This window comes from Schistocerca gregaria, chromosome 2 (genome assembly GCF_023897955.1).
Source record: "Schistocerca gregaria isolate iqSchGreg1 chromosome 2, iqSchGreg1.2, whole genome shotgun sequence".
In the NCBI taxonomy this organism is placed as follows: domain Eukaryota; kingdom Metazoa; phylum Arthropoda; class Insecta; order Orthoptera; family Acrididae; genus Schistocerca; species Schistocerca gregaria.
Window position 1 is genome coordinate 813,178,013 of NC_064921.1, and position 14,012 is coordinate 813,192,024.

Consider the following 14,012-nt stretch of genomic DNA (forward strand, 5'->3'; position numbering starts at 1 on the left):
ATAACTAACATAACAAAGTGCTTTGCGAGCCAACTGGGAGTGCACTGACCTCTCAGATACTACAAAGGTCTCAACAATGCACAAGCCGGCCATTGTGGCAGAGTGGTTCAAGGCGCTTCAGGACAGAACCGCACTGCTACTACGGTCGCAGGCTCGAATCCTGCCTCAGGCATGGATGTGTGTGATGTCCTTATGTTATTTAGGTTTAAGTGTTTTTAAGTCTAGGGGACTGATGACATCAGATGTTAAGGCCCATAGTGCTTAGAGCCATTTGAACCATTTGAACAATGCACTACAACAAGGGCAGAGAGTGAGAGTGAGCCATTGTTCCCACACTTGTTCCCATTTGTTACCATGGTGTACCTACTTATCTGCTTGCTTGGTATACCTCATTCTGAAAACTCGTCACCGTAATGACAGCTAATCTGAACAGATTGGTAATCTGAACAAGGTCCTGTCCCAATTAGTTAAGATTAACAGTACTCTAATGTCTTTTCACATATTTTAACCCATTTTAATCTTAGTTATGCAACTTCTGGGGACTCACATTTTAATGTATGTGTAGGGTTTTTTTCTGAGAATTTCTGTCAGTTATGGTTAACTTTCATTATCTTAACCGTGTGGACAAGCATTATTATTCATTTTAAATATTTCAAATGCACGGAAAGATGGGACATACATCCTGAAACCAGGTAGTCTTTTCTTTTCTAGTAATAACAACTTTAGCAGATTTTATCATTGAAGTCAGAGTTGGCCTGAAACTATTAAACAACTGGAGGACAAACAAAATAATATTATGATTAACGTCAGTTGATTGCCAGTCACTCAAAAGAGAAAGAAATGAAACAGATATCCAGACTAGATATGTCTTTTATTACTAAGACAGATGGCATAGGAGGTATTCACAAGTTAATAATAAGAAAATGAAAACTCAATTTGTGACAAAATAAAGAAACTGATAACCTAAAATAAATCACCCCATGGAATAATAGTGGATGATTTTAGAGCAAATGTAGAATAAAGTTGCAAGTATGTTGTGACCACCGATTTCTTTCCAGATATAAAGGAATCAGGCTAACTGAATTCTGTACAAAAATGAAATATGTACCCATAATCATTCTTGAACACAAAGCCAACCAGAAAAGGACCAAACAAAGTTGAAACTTTGGTTGTTTATATATGATCAAGGACATAGAAAACATGCAGGATTTGAGATTCAGAAACCATTTAGAATTTAAAATGGCTGCAGACCAGTTCTGTATACAGGGTGTGTCTCCTAAGAGCAGTCAGGCTTATTTTTTCTGGTGTTTCAGCATCCATTTGCAATTTCATTTTTACAATGTGTATCTCAAGTTAGTCCAAACAAATATTGCTGATCACATCTTTCAAGTGATTCACAGCATTGATGGAAAGTGCCAGTTTATTTCCTGTTGCAAATAAAATGATTTTTAAAGTGGAATTTTATGTGCCCATATGACAGAGCAGTCGCAAATTAGTCTAGCGCAATATTCCTATTGCGGATGTACAAAGGACGTTCAAAAAGTTTTGCACATCGCCTCTAATTTTTTTTATTTTTTGCAGGAGGAGAATGAAATTTTTTGTGAACATACTTGGAACATTTAGCTATAAGTTGGTGTATAAAAGTATTTTATTTTATTTACAGGTGAGCCATAATGGACTATGAAGTAGATGTCAGGTTGTGACAATGGTTGGTGATGGAGTTCCTCTTCAAGAGCGGCGATGACTGCCACATTGATTCACAGGAAGTTGCTCTCTGTTAATGGGGAGGACACAGTGGATCGCAGCAGTATCCAGTGGTGGTTTCAGAGGTTTAAAGAAGATGATTTCTCTCTACTGGGCAATCCACGATGCAGTTGACCATTGACGGCAGTGACTGATGTGAATAAGGAGACCATTGATCAAATCATCCAAAATGACAGATGTGTGATGACACGACAGCTTGCTGAAATGACTCATTTGTCATTGGGTAGTGTGGTATCACTGTTACAGTCACTAGGGTACGGAAAAGTCTCTGCACATTGGGAGCCTAGATTATTGACAAGAGAAATGAAAATGATGAGGAAGAATGTGCGAGGGTCTCATGAAGACCTTTACTGAAGAGTGGAAACAGTGTTTTGATGGTGTCGTTAGCCAGGATTAAACATGGTTGTTTTTGTCCGAACCTGAGAGCAAAACCCAATCCATGGACTGGCATCATCAGGGTTCCCTCTCGGAAGAAGAAACCAAGACTTTCACAAACAGCAGGCCAAAAGGTGATGGCCTCCTTCTGGGATCAGTGTGGCGTCATGTTGATTGCCTTTTTGGAACCTTACTCCACAATTAACGGGACCATTACTGTTTGTCATTGGGAAAGCTGTGACGTACCATCAAGACCCACAGCCCACAGCTTCACGGTCAGCTCATCAGACTACATCATGACAATGACAAACCCCATGCAGCCCTTATGACACAGGAGAAAATCAGGAAAATGGGTTGGCAAATTGTTCCTCATCCTCCCTACAGTCCGGACTTGGCTCCATCTGATTTTTATCGCTTTGGTCATCTGAAGGCCCACCTACATGGTAAAACATTTGATAGTGAGAAAGACCTTATTTCCTGTGTCAAGCGATGGTGTAAAAGTCAATCCCCAGAATTTTACCAAAGTACATTTACATCATGGAAAGAATGTTGGGCCAATGCATCATAGCTGATGGAGGCAACATTAACTAAGCTCAATATATAACTAAATGTTCCAAGTATGTTCACAAGAAATTTCATTCTCTTCCTGCAACAAATAAAAAAAATTGAGAAGACTGTGCAAAACTTTTTGAACCCCTTTGTATATTAACAGGGACAATAAAACACGAAGAATAATGAGAACTGCAGCAACAACAGCTCTGCCATGCCCCCCACTGATTGCTACTTCTGTGCAGAAGTGCTGCTCAGTCACTGCTGCAATACTGACTATTCTTTGTGTCTTACTGTTCCTGTTAATACATATTGATAAAGTAAATGATGCGCTAGACTAATATGGGACTGCTATATTGAATAGACATGTAAATTTTTATTTTAAAAGTAATTTTGTTCATAATGGGAAACAAATTGACACTTTACGTCGATGCTGGGCGTTATGTGAAAGATGTGATGAGCAGGATTTGTTTGGGCGGACTCCAGATACGTGCTGCAAAAACAATAACATCAGCGTGAAGTTAAAAACACCAAAACTCACTGAGCACAAATATGGACACAATGGATAAGAGCAGTCAGATATAAATGGAGAAATTATCACATAAATTAAGAACCTGTTTCCTGTTCTAGAGAACAGAGATACAAAGATGAAGCAATGGTATAATTAATAAGTTAGTTGGCAACAGCTGCATGCTTTGCAGCACCAAGAGGAGTAAACAAAAGAAAATATAAGAAGAACCACAACTACTGATGGGGAGAACGGATGAAAATAGAAGATTTATTTTAAACATTATACGGTTGTCAAGTAAAATCAGAAAATTGATACAAGGTCACAAAATAACGCTTGGAAGAACTAGGCTGTTTAATGCATCAAAAAATGAAGAACATGTGGGAACAATGGGACAACAGGTAGATATGGTAAAACCAGTGACATGTGGCAAATTTGAATCCTTCAGAACAATTCACAAAATGTGTGTGCATTAACTTGTATATTGATTATTTAAACAGTACAGTACTTGTTTTAATCCATATGGAAAAGAGTTGGGAAGATTTAAGGAACTGTAGATCCAATGCTCTTTTTGCCAGTGGTGCACAAAATTTACATAAAAAATCTTGATTGCCCAGAAAAGGAAAAAGAAGTTCTATAGCTAGGGCAAATTAGTTTGGAAGTGGGTCTAGCATGATAGACCATTTGCATGTTGTAAATGAGTTGACCGGTAGAGGTGGTGGATATAAGCTGTTAATTTATAAAGTCAAATATTTTGATATAGCTTTTGAATCTGTTTCAGTTTAGGTGTATTGACAACAGTTAGTGTAGAAGACAGAAGAAAGGAAGTCAACCTGCATACATCAGTATATTGAGCAACAGAAGTAGTCTGCATCTATGTTTATGATCTAAAAGCCACCTTAGGAATGTGGCAGAGGGTACATCATGTACCACTATCATTTCTGCCCCTTGCTTTTCCACTTATGAATGGGGCACAGGAAAAATAACTGTTGATAAATTTCTGTGCGATTTCAGATTTCACCGCTGGGTTTATTTAATAGAGATATGTGGGAGTGAGGTTGTTGGCAGTTCTTGGAATATATTCTGTAGTAATTTAAGCAGTAAACTGTCTACTCCAGTGAGACAAATAGTCACCTCATTCAGACTCTGATACTAATACAGATCAGTCATATGTCATTCAGCAGTGGTTCATATTACAAGTAAATGATGATTTCTTTTGTATTATTGATAAATCTCACTTTTATTTGTGGGAATGAAAGATGATGAAATATCAATTTTGCCATTTTAGGAGAACCGAGGTTTCAGTGTGAGATCTGCCACAAGATATTTCAGCGTAGTGACACACTGCATGCACACCTTGCAGTTCATAGAGAGGCTCAGGTACTGTGTAGAAATGTGTGTGTGTGTGTGTGTGTGTGTGTGTGTGTGTGTGTGTGTAGTTTCATGTTATTTTCTTTCTGTAAAAAGTTTTTCAACTGTAATACTTGCTTCAAATGTCAGTAAAAAGAACATGAATCTGTTGTACTAGATGCTAATTTAATTCATATGTGATATGATGATGATTATGATCATAGATGATACATGAATAAATATTAAAGACTCTTCAGGCAGGGATGTTGAAAACAAAGGGATATGCAAATATATAAATTATAATTTCTGGGGTGCATTTTATTTTTCTTATCTTTGCCAGATTTATAACTTAAAATGAGAGTAATAATATTTTTTAGTCTTTTACACTAGCTGTTCCACTCTAGTAGCTTACTCACATGGAATTGATATGGGAAAATGAGGAGTTGTTAGATAAATTAAGACAGAATACAAGTTCAAAAACATTGAAGCACGTAGATTTTGTAGGACACAGAAGTGTGTGCTTGTGAATTAACACTGTGAAATAGTTCACTTGTCACTGTAACTATATATAGATTCCCACTGGAAAATTTTGAACTGTTTATGAGGATTCTAGATTCCTTACTGTGCTATCTGTCAGACAGCAGTAAACAGTTAATCATTTGTGGTGACTTCAGTGTAGATCTTCTAAGGATTCTTAAAGGACAAATGATCTGGAAAACGTATTTGCATTCTACAATTTGATAATAGTAATTAACTTTTTTAACAGGGATGGGCGAATACAGTAGGACCTTAATAATGTTTTCTTGGGTGAAGCTTGAAGAAAGGAAATAACTGTGTGCCCTGGAACAAATGCTCTCTCTGATTATGATGCACAGTCACTTAGGATAAATAATATAGTGCCTTACAGTATGGATACTCCTCAGTGGAAATCAATTAGAACAATTAATGACTCCCGGGCCAATATTTTTAAGAATAGTTTACAAGAGATGAACTGGCATGAAATTTATAATCAACAAAATGCTAACATAGAATTTAGTCTATTCCATGGTAAATTCACATCATTATCTGAAAATAGCTTTACAGATAATGTAATCAGAAAGGACATTAAACAACCATGTAAAAAACCATGGATCACTAGAGGGATTAAAGTATCTTGTGAAAGGGAAAGGGAAATGAATGTGTTGGCAAATAAAGTAAAGCTCCTGTAGTAGTTGCACACTTAAAAAAATCCTTAAAATTACTAAAGAAGGTTCCGAAAAATCAAGGAATACGCATGGAATATCAGAAACCAGTAATTATGACAACAGACTTAAGGCTGTATGGAGTGTAGTGAAATGAGAGACAGGACAACCAGCCACATAACAAGATAACATCACAAATGAAGTGAATGGAAGGGCTGCAAGTGATGAGTCACAAGTAGCAAACGAATTTAATAATCATTTCTTAAATATAGTAGAAAGCACTGGAACAAACAGTTCAAGAAAAAAAATCACAAGAGTACTTGTATGATAAAAACATCTCTCTCATATAACTCAATCATGTGAATGTATCACCAACTTCTCCTTCTGAAATTAAGAAAGTTATACATTTTCTCAAATATAAAAGCACATCTGGTGGTGATGGTGTTTCCAATAGATTACTACAGATTTGGTCCCATATAGTAAGCCTGGTCTTACGTGAAATATGTAATGCATCACTGACTCAAGGAATTTTTCCAGAGACAGAAATAAGCCATTGGTAAACCCCTCTATAAGAAAGGTGCTAAGAGAGATGTTGATAACTACTGACCTGTATCACAGCTCACCTCATTTTCTAAAATTTTTGATATGATGGTGTATCCTAGAATAGTAGCTCACCTTAGTAGCACTAATATCCTCAGCAAATCACAGTTTGTGTTTCAGAAGAGTTGCTTTACTGATAATGCCATTTACATATTCACTCACCAGATTATACAAGCACTAAATAATAAAATGGTGCTGACTGATGTTTTCTGTGGCCTATTTAAGGCATTTGACTGTGTGAATTACAGTATTCTCTTAGATAAATTGAAGTTGAATGGGATTGATGATATGGCCAACCAATGAATAATATCATATTTAACCAAAAGAATGTAGAAAGCTGTGGTTAATAATTCGAACAATATAGTCCGGGGACATGATTCTGAGTGGAGAGAGCTCACATATGGGGTTCCCCAAGGCTCAGTCTTAGGTCTGCTATTGTTCCCTTGACATGTAAACAATCTTATGTATAATAAATAACAAGAAGAATTAGTTCTTTTTGCAGATGACACTAGTATTATAATCAAGCCAAGCAAACGCACAGAAGCAGAAGAAGTGGTAAACAAAGTTCTTAAAAGTACCATTGACTGGTTTTTTGCGAATGCCCTCACTCCCAATTTTAAAAAGACACAATATACACTCCTGGAAATGGAAAAAAGAACACATTGACACCGGTGTGTCAGACCCACCATACTTGCTCCGGACACTGCGAGAGGGCTGTACAAGCAATGATCACACGCACGGTACAGCGGACACACCAGGAACCGCGGTGTTGGCCGTCGAATGGCGCTAGCTGCGCAGCATTTGTGCACCGCCGCCGTCAGTGTCAGCCAGTTTGCCGTGGCATACGGAGCTCCATCGCAGTCTTTAACACTGGTAGCATGCCACGACAGCGTGGACGTGAACCGTATGTGCAGTTGACGGACTTTGAGCGAGGGCGTATAGTGGGCATGCGGGAGGCTGGGTGGACGTACCGCCGAATTGCCACACCACGTGGGGCGTGAGGTCTCCACAGTACATCGATGTTGTCGCCAGTGGTCGGCGGAAGGTGCACGTGCCCGTCGACCTGGGACCGGACCGCAGCGACGCACGGATGCATGCCAAGACCGTAGGATCCTACGCAGTGCCGTAGGGGACCGCACCGCCACTTCCCAGCAAATTAGGGACACTGTTGCTCCTGGGGTATCGGCGAGGACCATTCGCAACCGTCTCCATGAAGCTGGGCTACGCTCCCGCACACCATTAGGCCGTCTTCCGCTCACGCCCCAACATCGTGCAGCCCGCCTCCAGTGGTGTCGCGACAGGCGTGAATGGAGGGACGAATGGAGACGTGTCGTCTTCAGCGATGAGAGTCGCTTCTGCCTTGGTGCCAATGATGGTCGTATGCGTGTTTGGCGCCGTGCAGGTGAGCGCCACAATCAGGACTGCATACGACTGAGGCACACAGGGCCAACACCCGGCATCATGGTGTGGGGAGCGATCTCCTACACTGGCCGTACACCTCTGGTGATCGTCGAGGGGACACTGAATAGTGCACGGTACATCCAAACCGTCATCGAACCCATCGTTCTACCATTCCTAGACCGGCAAGGGAACTTGCTGTTCCAACAGGACAATGCACGTCCGCATGTATCCCGTGCCACCCAACGTGCTCTAGAAGGTGTAAGTCAACTACCCTGGCCAGCAAGATCTCCGGATCTGTCCCCCATTGAGCATGTTTGGGACTGGATGAAGCGTCGTCTCACGCGGTCTGCACGTCCAGCACGAACGCTGGTCCAACTGAGGCGCCAGGTGGAAATGGCATGGCAAGCCGTTCCACAGGACTACATCCAGCATCTCTACGATCGTCTCAATGGGAGAATAGCAGCCTGCATTGCTGCGAAAGGTGGATATACACTGTACTAGTGCCGACATTGTGCATGCTCTGTTGCCTGTGTCTATGTGCCTGTGGTTCTGTCAGTGTGATCATGTGATGTATCTGACCCCAGGAATGTGTCAATAAAGTTTCCCCTTCCTGGGACAATGAATTCACGGTGTTCTTATTTCAATTTCCAGGAGTGTATTCAGTTCTGGACCTCTAGAGGTACTACAATAATGATAAGTGTGAAACATGGTGATGCAATAATAAACATTGTGGAAACTTCAAAATTCTGAGGCGTCCATATTGATGAAAAATGTAACCGGAAAAACCACATTTTGTAACTTCTAAAACCACTTAGTTCAGCCACATTTGTACTTAGAATTACTGCAAATCTTGGGGACAGACAAACCAGTAGGTTGACATATTTTGCTTATTTTCATTCAATAACATCATATGAAATAATGTTTGTGATGAAGCAAGCTGGGATCTTTTCATTTCCCCTTTTCTTTTGCCATCTGCCTCCTTAAAATTCATTTTTTATGTCTGACTAATTATCATTAACATACATGAGTACAATCTGCATTTTCATAAAAGAGAAAGGTTGGTACTTAATCTTAAAGAATATATCACCACATCTAATTTTGTTCTTAGTTTTATGTATGTAATTGATTTTCTTATATATTTCAACTGTTACTAGTTAGTGTCTGTTTTTATAAGGTGAAATCAGTGATTGTTTCGTAACTTAAATTCTATTGTTCACAATATAAATTCTGTGCTAATTATAAACATTTGGAGGAACAGCTAATAGTATTCTTAAATGATCTATTTGGCTCTATTCAAAAACATGTTAGCAGAGCCAGCCCTTAGTTAATTCCAAAGTAATTAACAGTTTTGTGAAAAGTATTGTTTGTGTAACAATATCTGTTAATTTCATTATTTAAACAAAGAATTTGGCCTAACCCTTGTAGTAGAAGTAACTGTTAAAAGGAATGAATTTTTTGATGTATTCAGTTACTTTAATGAGTTAAGTTTTAATTGTGATTTCTGTAAATTAAACATCAAACAGTGTGCAGTTTCAGTGACTATTATTCTGATAATATATAACGGTCCGATTTTGTTCCCAAGTCAGTCAGTCCAAGGCCGAGTTTCAGATGAGGAACCTGTATTGGTTAGACCAAGACCAATGCATCAATGTAACTGTGAAATAAGTGTAACAAAATTAGGCCATGTGTTAAAACAACAATAGTGTCTGTTCCATATGTACCTTATTATTCTACAAGAACTGTGAACCGTGTGGTTAGGCTTTTACTGCTCGTAGATGTTCAGCAGAAATCTGTTGTAGCAGTATGTGGATGTTTGCCTGCAACCTATTAATGAGGCTTATTGAAGGTCAAACAACAGTGCACTGGTCATATAACTGTGTATTATTGACAAGGCTGTGAACAGTGAAAGTAAAGAACTGTGAAATGCAAACATGCACCGGTCAGCTACATCATTTAAAGTAGTCAATGTTGATCTTCCAACCCCCATTTTTCAGCCAGTGTAGAAAAGCAGTCAATACTGAGGACAACAAACGAAGAAATAAAGCAGGCGAACATCACTTGTTCTGGGGTAACTCGTTAGTTATCATTGTTATTGTCATATAATCTCCAGAGAAGCATACATTAACAAGTATGGTAATAAATTTGCATCAATTTTGTCAAAAAGATTTAAATATACCGTTCCATAGTCTTCTTCAGTTGTACTCCACAGTTGCTAAATGCATCTTTTTTCTCCTAGACAAACATATATCATCATAATCTCCTCTCTTATGCTATAGATAACACTTTCTCACGAAATAATTGGTTTCGTAACTATTACATCCAAGCTTTACATACACATTTGCCTTAGATACCACTTCTATTTAGGCCTGCATTTCTCTTTGTGCTGTTTCCACTGTTGAAAACCACGTATTCAACTACATTTCTAAAACAAAATGACAAATGTTTTTCCATATTATTTTAACCACTATGCTGCTGAATAAAGAAAAATATTGAAATAGGTCAAGATGATAAATGGATTGACTGGCTGTGTTTGTGGGTCAAAAGAAACACTAAATGAGTAGCTTGTCTGATATTTTTATTATTCACTGTCATGGTGAACCAAAATTCTTACATTTCCGTCTTCGACTCAGTAATGAAAGTCAGTTATTTCTGTACTAGATTCAAAGCTATCTTCCATGATTTCAACATCCTCAGAGGGCAGATAAATAAGTATTGTATTTTTATATTTTCTTTGCAGCTTATTTTGATATCAACTGTTTTTCTTGGATTTTTGTCTTGCATACTACAAAATTTTTTTTCTCCCATAGATTCCTTGCCCTGTATGCCAGAAGAAAGTAAAAACTAAGAAATCACTTGCTGTTCATATGAGACAGCACATGGGAACACGCCTGTTTAAATGTGATCAGTGTGGAAAGGTAATCATTAATTGTAATCGTGGTAACTTAAATACACTAATTTGCTCTAACACACTGTATCTTACTTGTTTTTGATCACGATGTTTAATAGTTAATTGTTTATAAATGAGAAGTTAATGTATTTGTACACTAGATGTGTACAGATACGTTTGAGTATTTTTTCGTACTGTTACTAATGACTAAGGGGTGTCACATGGAGAAATACTGGAAGTACGCTGTACATATGAAATGAGAGCTTCATGTTATGTTGGTTTGATTTCAGACAAAAGAAGACACACTAAGTTGCAGACAGGCACAATTAAAGTGGCACTTATGTAAAGCTTTCAGCCACAGCTGTCATCAGCAGCAGAGTAACACACACGATTCATTCGCAAAATCAAGCACACCTCATGCACACATTACCACCAACTCCAGCATCTCAAGCTGGCATTCCAACTCGAGATGCTGGAGTTAGTGGTCATGTTTGCATGAGGTGTGCTTGCTTGTGTGTATGAGTGGTGTGTGTTTCTCTTTAGCTGATGATGGCTGTAGCTGAAAGCTTTACATAAGTGTCTTTTTGATTGTGTCTGTCTGCAACTTAATGTGTCTTCATTATGGTCTTTTTATATATTGTTGATATTCATACCTGGAGTTTCCATTGTTTTATTTCACATAAATTCTCCTTAATCCTTTGAGAATGTTCAAATCAAAAGTGGTAACAGTAACTGCTAGACAGTTATAGCAGCAATGATCATCAAAGTACAATGGACAACTAAAACAAGTGGCAAGATTTATTTTTTCAGTAAATATGTAAAAAGGGAGTCATTTCTCAATATGGATCTTAAAACTTTTAACAAGGGCACTAAGTATAAACTTACGGTTGTGCTTAATCTTCTCTTCAGTTGTGTGAACCAATTCATCAGTAACCACAGATGGGTGTCCACTTCATTCTTCATTGTGCACTTGATCACGTCCTTCATTGAACAGTCTGACCCATCGCCTAACCATTGAATCACTCATAACATTTTGTCTGTAAACCTCGCAGATTTGCTGATGAATTTCCTTTGGTTTAATTTTCTTTGCATTTAGAAAATGAATCACATATCTGATTTCACATGCGGCGACATTTTCAATTACTGTTGACATTATAAAGAAGCACTATGAAGCACATGTCAGCAGCAGCTATCTGAAAATGACGTACAAGTCTTCTCCCTGAGTCAGAGTAAATGCCGCACATGCTAGGAACTGCAATCATAGCGCTGCCGCAGATAGAAATGGAAAAGGAACTTACTTTGTGGATGACCCTTGTATTTCAACAGTGCATCATCAGCGAGAGATTTATTGTTGAGTACACATTCACTCCAGTGCAACCAACCTCACTTTGAATAAGAAAAATATCCCTTCTAATGGCAACAAACAAAAGATAGCTTTGATTCTCTAGATTGGAAAGCCTGATGTTAGTTGGTTCGCTTTGTATCCGGACATGGCATGGTGAGCACCATGCCTGTTGAACTTAGCAGGTTCTGCAAATGTTGGACATTTAGTGGGCTTTGGCCCCAAAGACAGCATACAGTTAGTGACTTTTGCAACTGAACACAACTCTCTGCAGACATTTACAATGGTTTATAGTGGGCTTTCTCCCCCCATGAACCATGGACCTTGCCGTTGGTGGGGAGCCTTGCGTGCCTCAACGATACAGATAACCATACCGTAGGTGCAACCACAACGGAGGGGTATCTGTTGAGAGGTCAGACAAACGTGTGGTTCCGGAAGAGGGGCAGCAGCCTTTTCTGTAGTTGCAGGGGCAACAGTCTGGATGATTGACTGATCTGGCCTTGTAACACTAACCAAAACGGCCTTGCTGTTGTAGTACTGCGAGTGGCTGAAACCAAGGGGAAACTATAGCTGTAATTTTTCCCGAGGGCATGCAGCTTTACTGTATGATTAAATGATGATGGCGTCCTCTTGGTTGAAATATTCCAGAGGTAAAATAGTCCCCCATTTGGATCTCTGGGCGGGGACTACTCAGGAGGACGTCGTTATCAGGAGAAAGAAAACTGGCATTCTACGGATCAGAGCGTGGAATGTCAGATCCCTTAATCGGGCAGGTAGATTAGAAAATTTAAAAAGGGGAATGGATAGGTTAAAGTTAAATATAGTGGGAATTAGTGAGGTTTGGTGGCAGGAGGAACAAGACTTCTGGTCAGGTGAATACAGGGTTATAACCACAAAATGCAGGAGTAGGTTAGAACCAGAGGTTCTACAGAGTTTCAGGGAGAGCATAAAGGAGCAATTGACAGGAATGGGGGAAAGAAATATGGTGTAAGAAGAATGGGTAGCTTTGAGGGATGAAGTAGTGAAGGCAGCAGAGCATCAAGTAGGTAAAAAGACGAGGGATAGTAGAAATCCTTGGGTAACAGAAGAAATATAGGAGTGCAGGTAAGCTACTACAAACAGCATAGTGAACGTATTTTGGTGGCCGAGATAGACATGAAGCCCATGCCTACTATAGTAGTACAAGTTTATATGCCAACTAGCTCTGCAGATGACGAAGAAATTGAAGAATTGTATGATGAGATAGAAGAAATTATTCAGGTAGTGAAGGGAGACAAAAATTTAATAGTCACGGGTGATGGAATTTGACAGTAGGAAAAGGGAGAGAAGGAAACATAGTAGGTGAATATGGATTGGGGCTAAGAAATGAAATAGGAAGCTGTCTAGTAGAATTTTGCACAGAGCATAACTTAATCATAGCTAACACTTGGTTCAAGAATCGTAAAAGAAGGTTGTATACATGGAAGAATCCTGGAGATACTAAAAGGTATCAGATAGATTATATAACGGTAAGACAGAGATTTAGGAATCAGGTATTAAATTGTAGGACATTTCCAGGGGCAGATGTGGACTCTGACCACAATCTATTGGTTATGACCTGTAGATTAAAACTGAAGAAATTGCAAAAAGGTGGGAATTTAAGGAGATGGGGCCTGGATAAACTGAAAGAACCAGAGGTTCTACAGAGTTTCAGGGAGACCATAAGGGAGCAATTGACAGGAATGGGGGAAAGAAATATGGTGTAAGAAGAATGGGTAGCTTTGAGGGATGAAGTAGTGAAGGCAGCAGAGCATCAAGTAGGTAAAAAGACAAGGGATAGTACAAATCCTTGGGTAACAGAAGAAATATTGAATTTAATTGATGAAAGGAGAAAATATAAAAATGCAGTAAATGAAGCAGGCAAAAAGGAATACAGACGTCTCAAAAATGAGATCGACAGGAAGTGCAAAATGGCTAAGCAGGGATGGCTAGAGGACAAATGTAAGGATGTAGAGGCTTATCTCACTAGGGGTAAGATAGATACAGCCTACAGGAAAATTAGAGACACCTTTGGAG

General features: G+C 39.0%; 1 protein-coding gene across 3 annotated transcripts in view; it reads left to right on the top strand.

The window, feature by feature from the left end:
* LOC126335122 (uncharacterized) overlaps positions 1 to 14,012 on the top strand; it is a 272,304-nt gene that overhangs the window by 211,531 nt on the left and 46,761 nt on the right. For all 3 annotated transcript variants that reach the window (XM_049998077.1, XM_049998078.1, XM_049998079.1), the window contains 2 exons: positions 4,485 to 4,576; positions 10,536 to 10,643. In XM_049998077.1, coding sequence (XP_049854034.1) covers positions 4,485 to 4,576; positions 10,536 to 10,643 — 200 coding nt within the window. The remainder of the gene's footprint in view (positions 1 to 4,484; positions 4,577 to 10,535; positions 10,644 to 14,012) is intronic.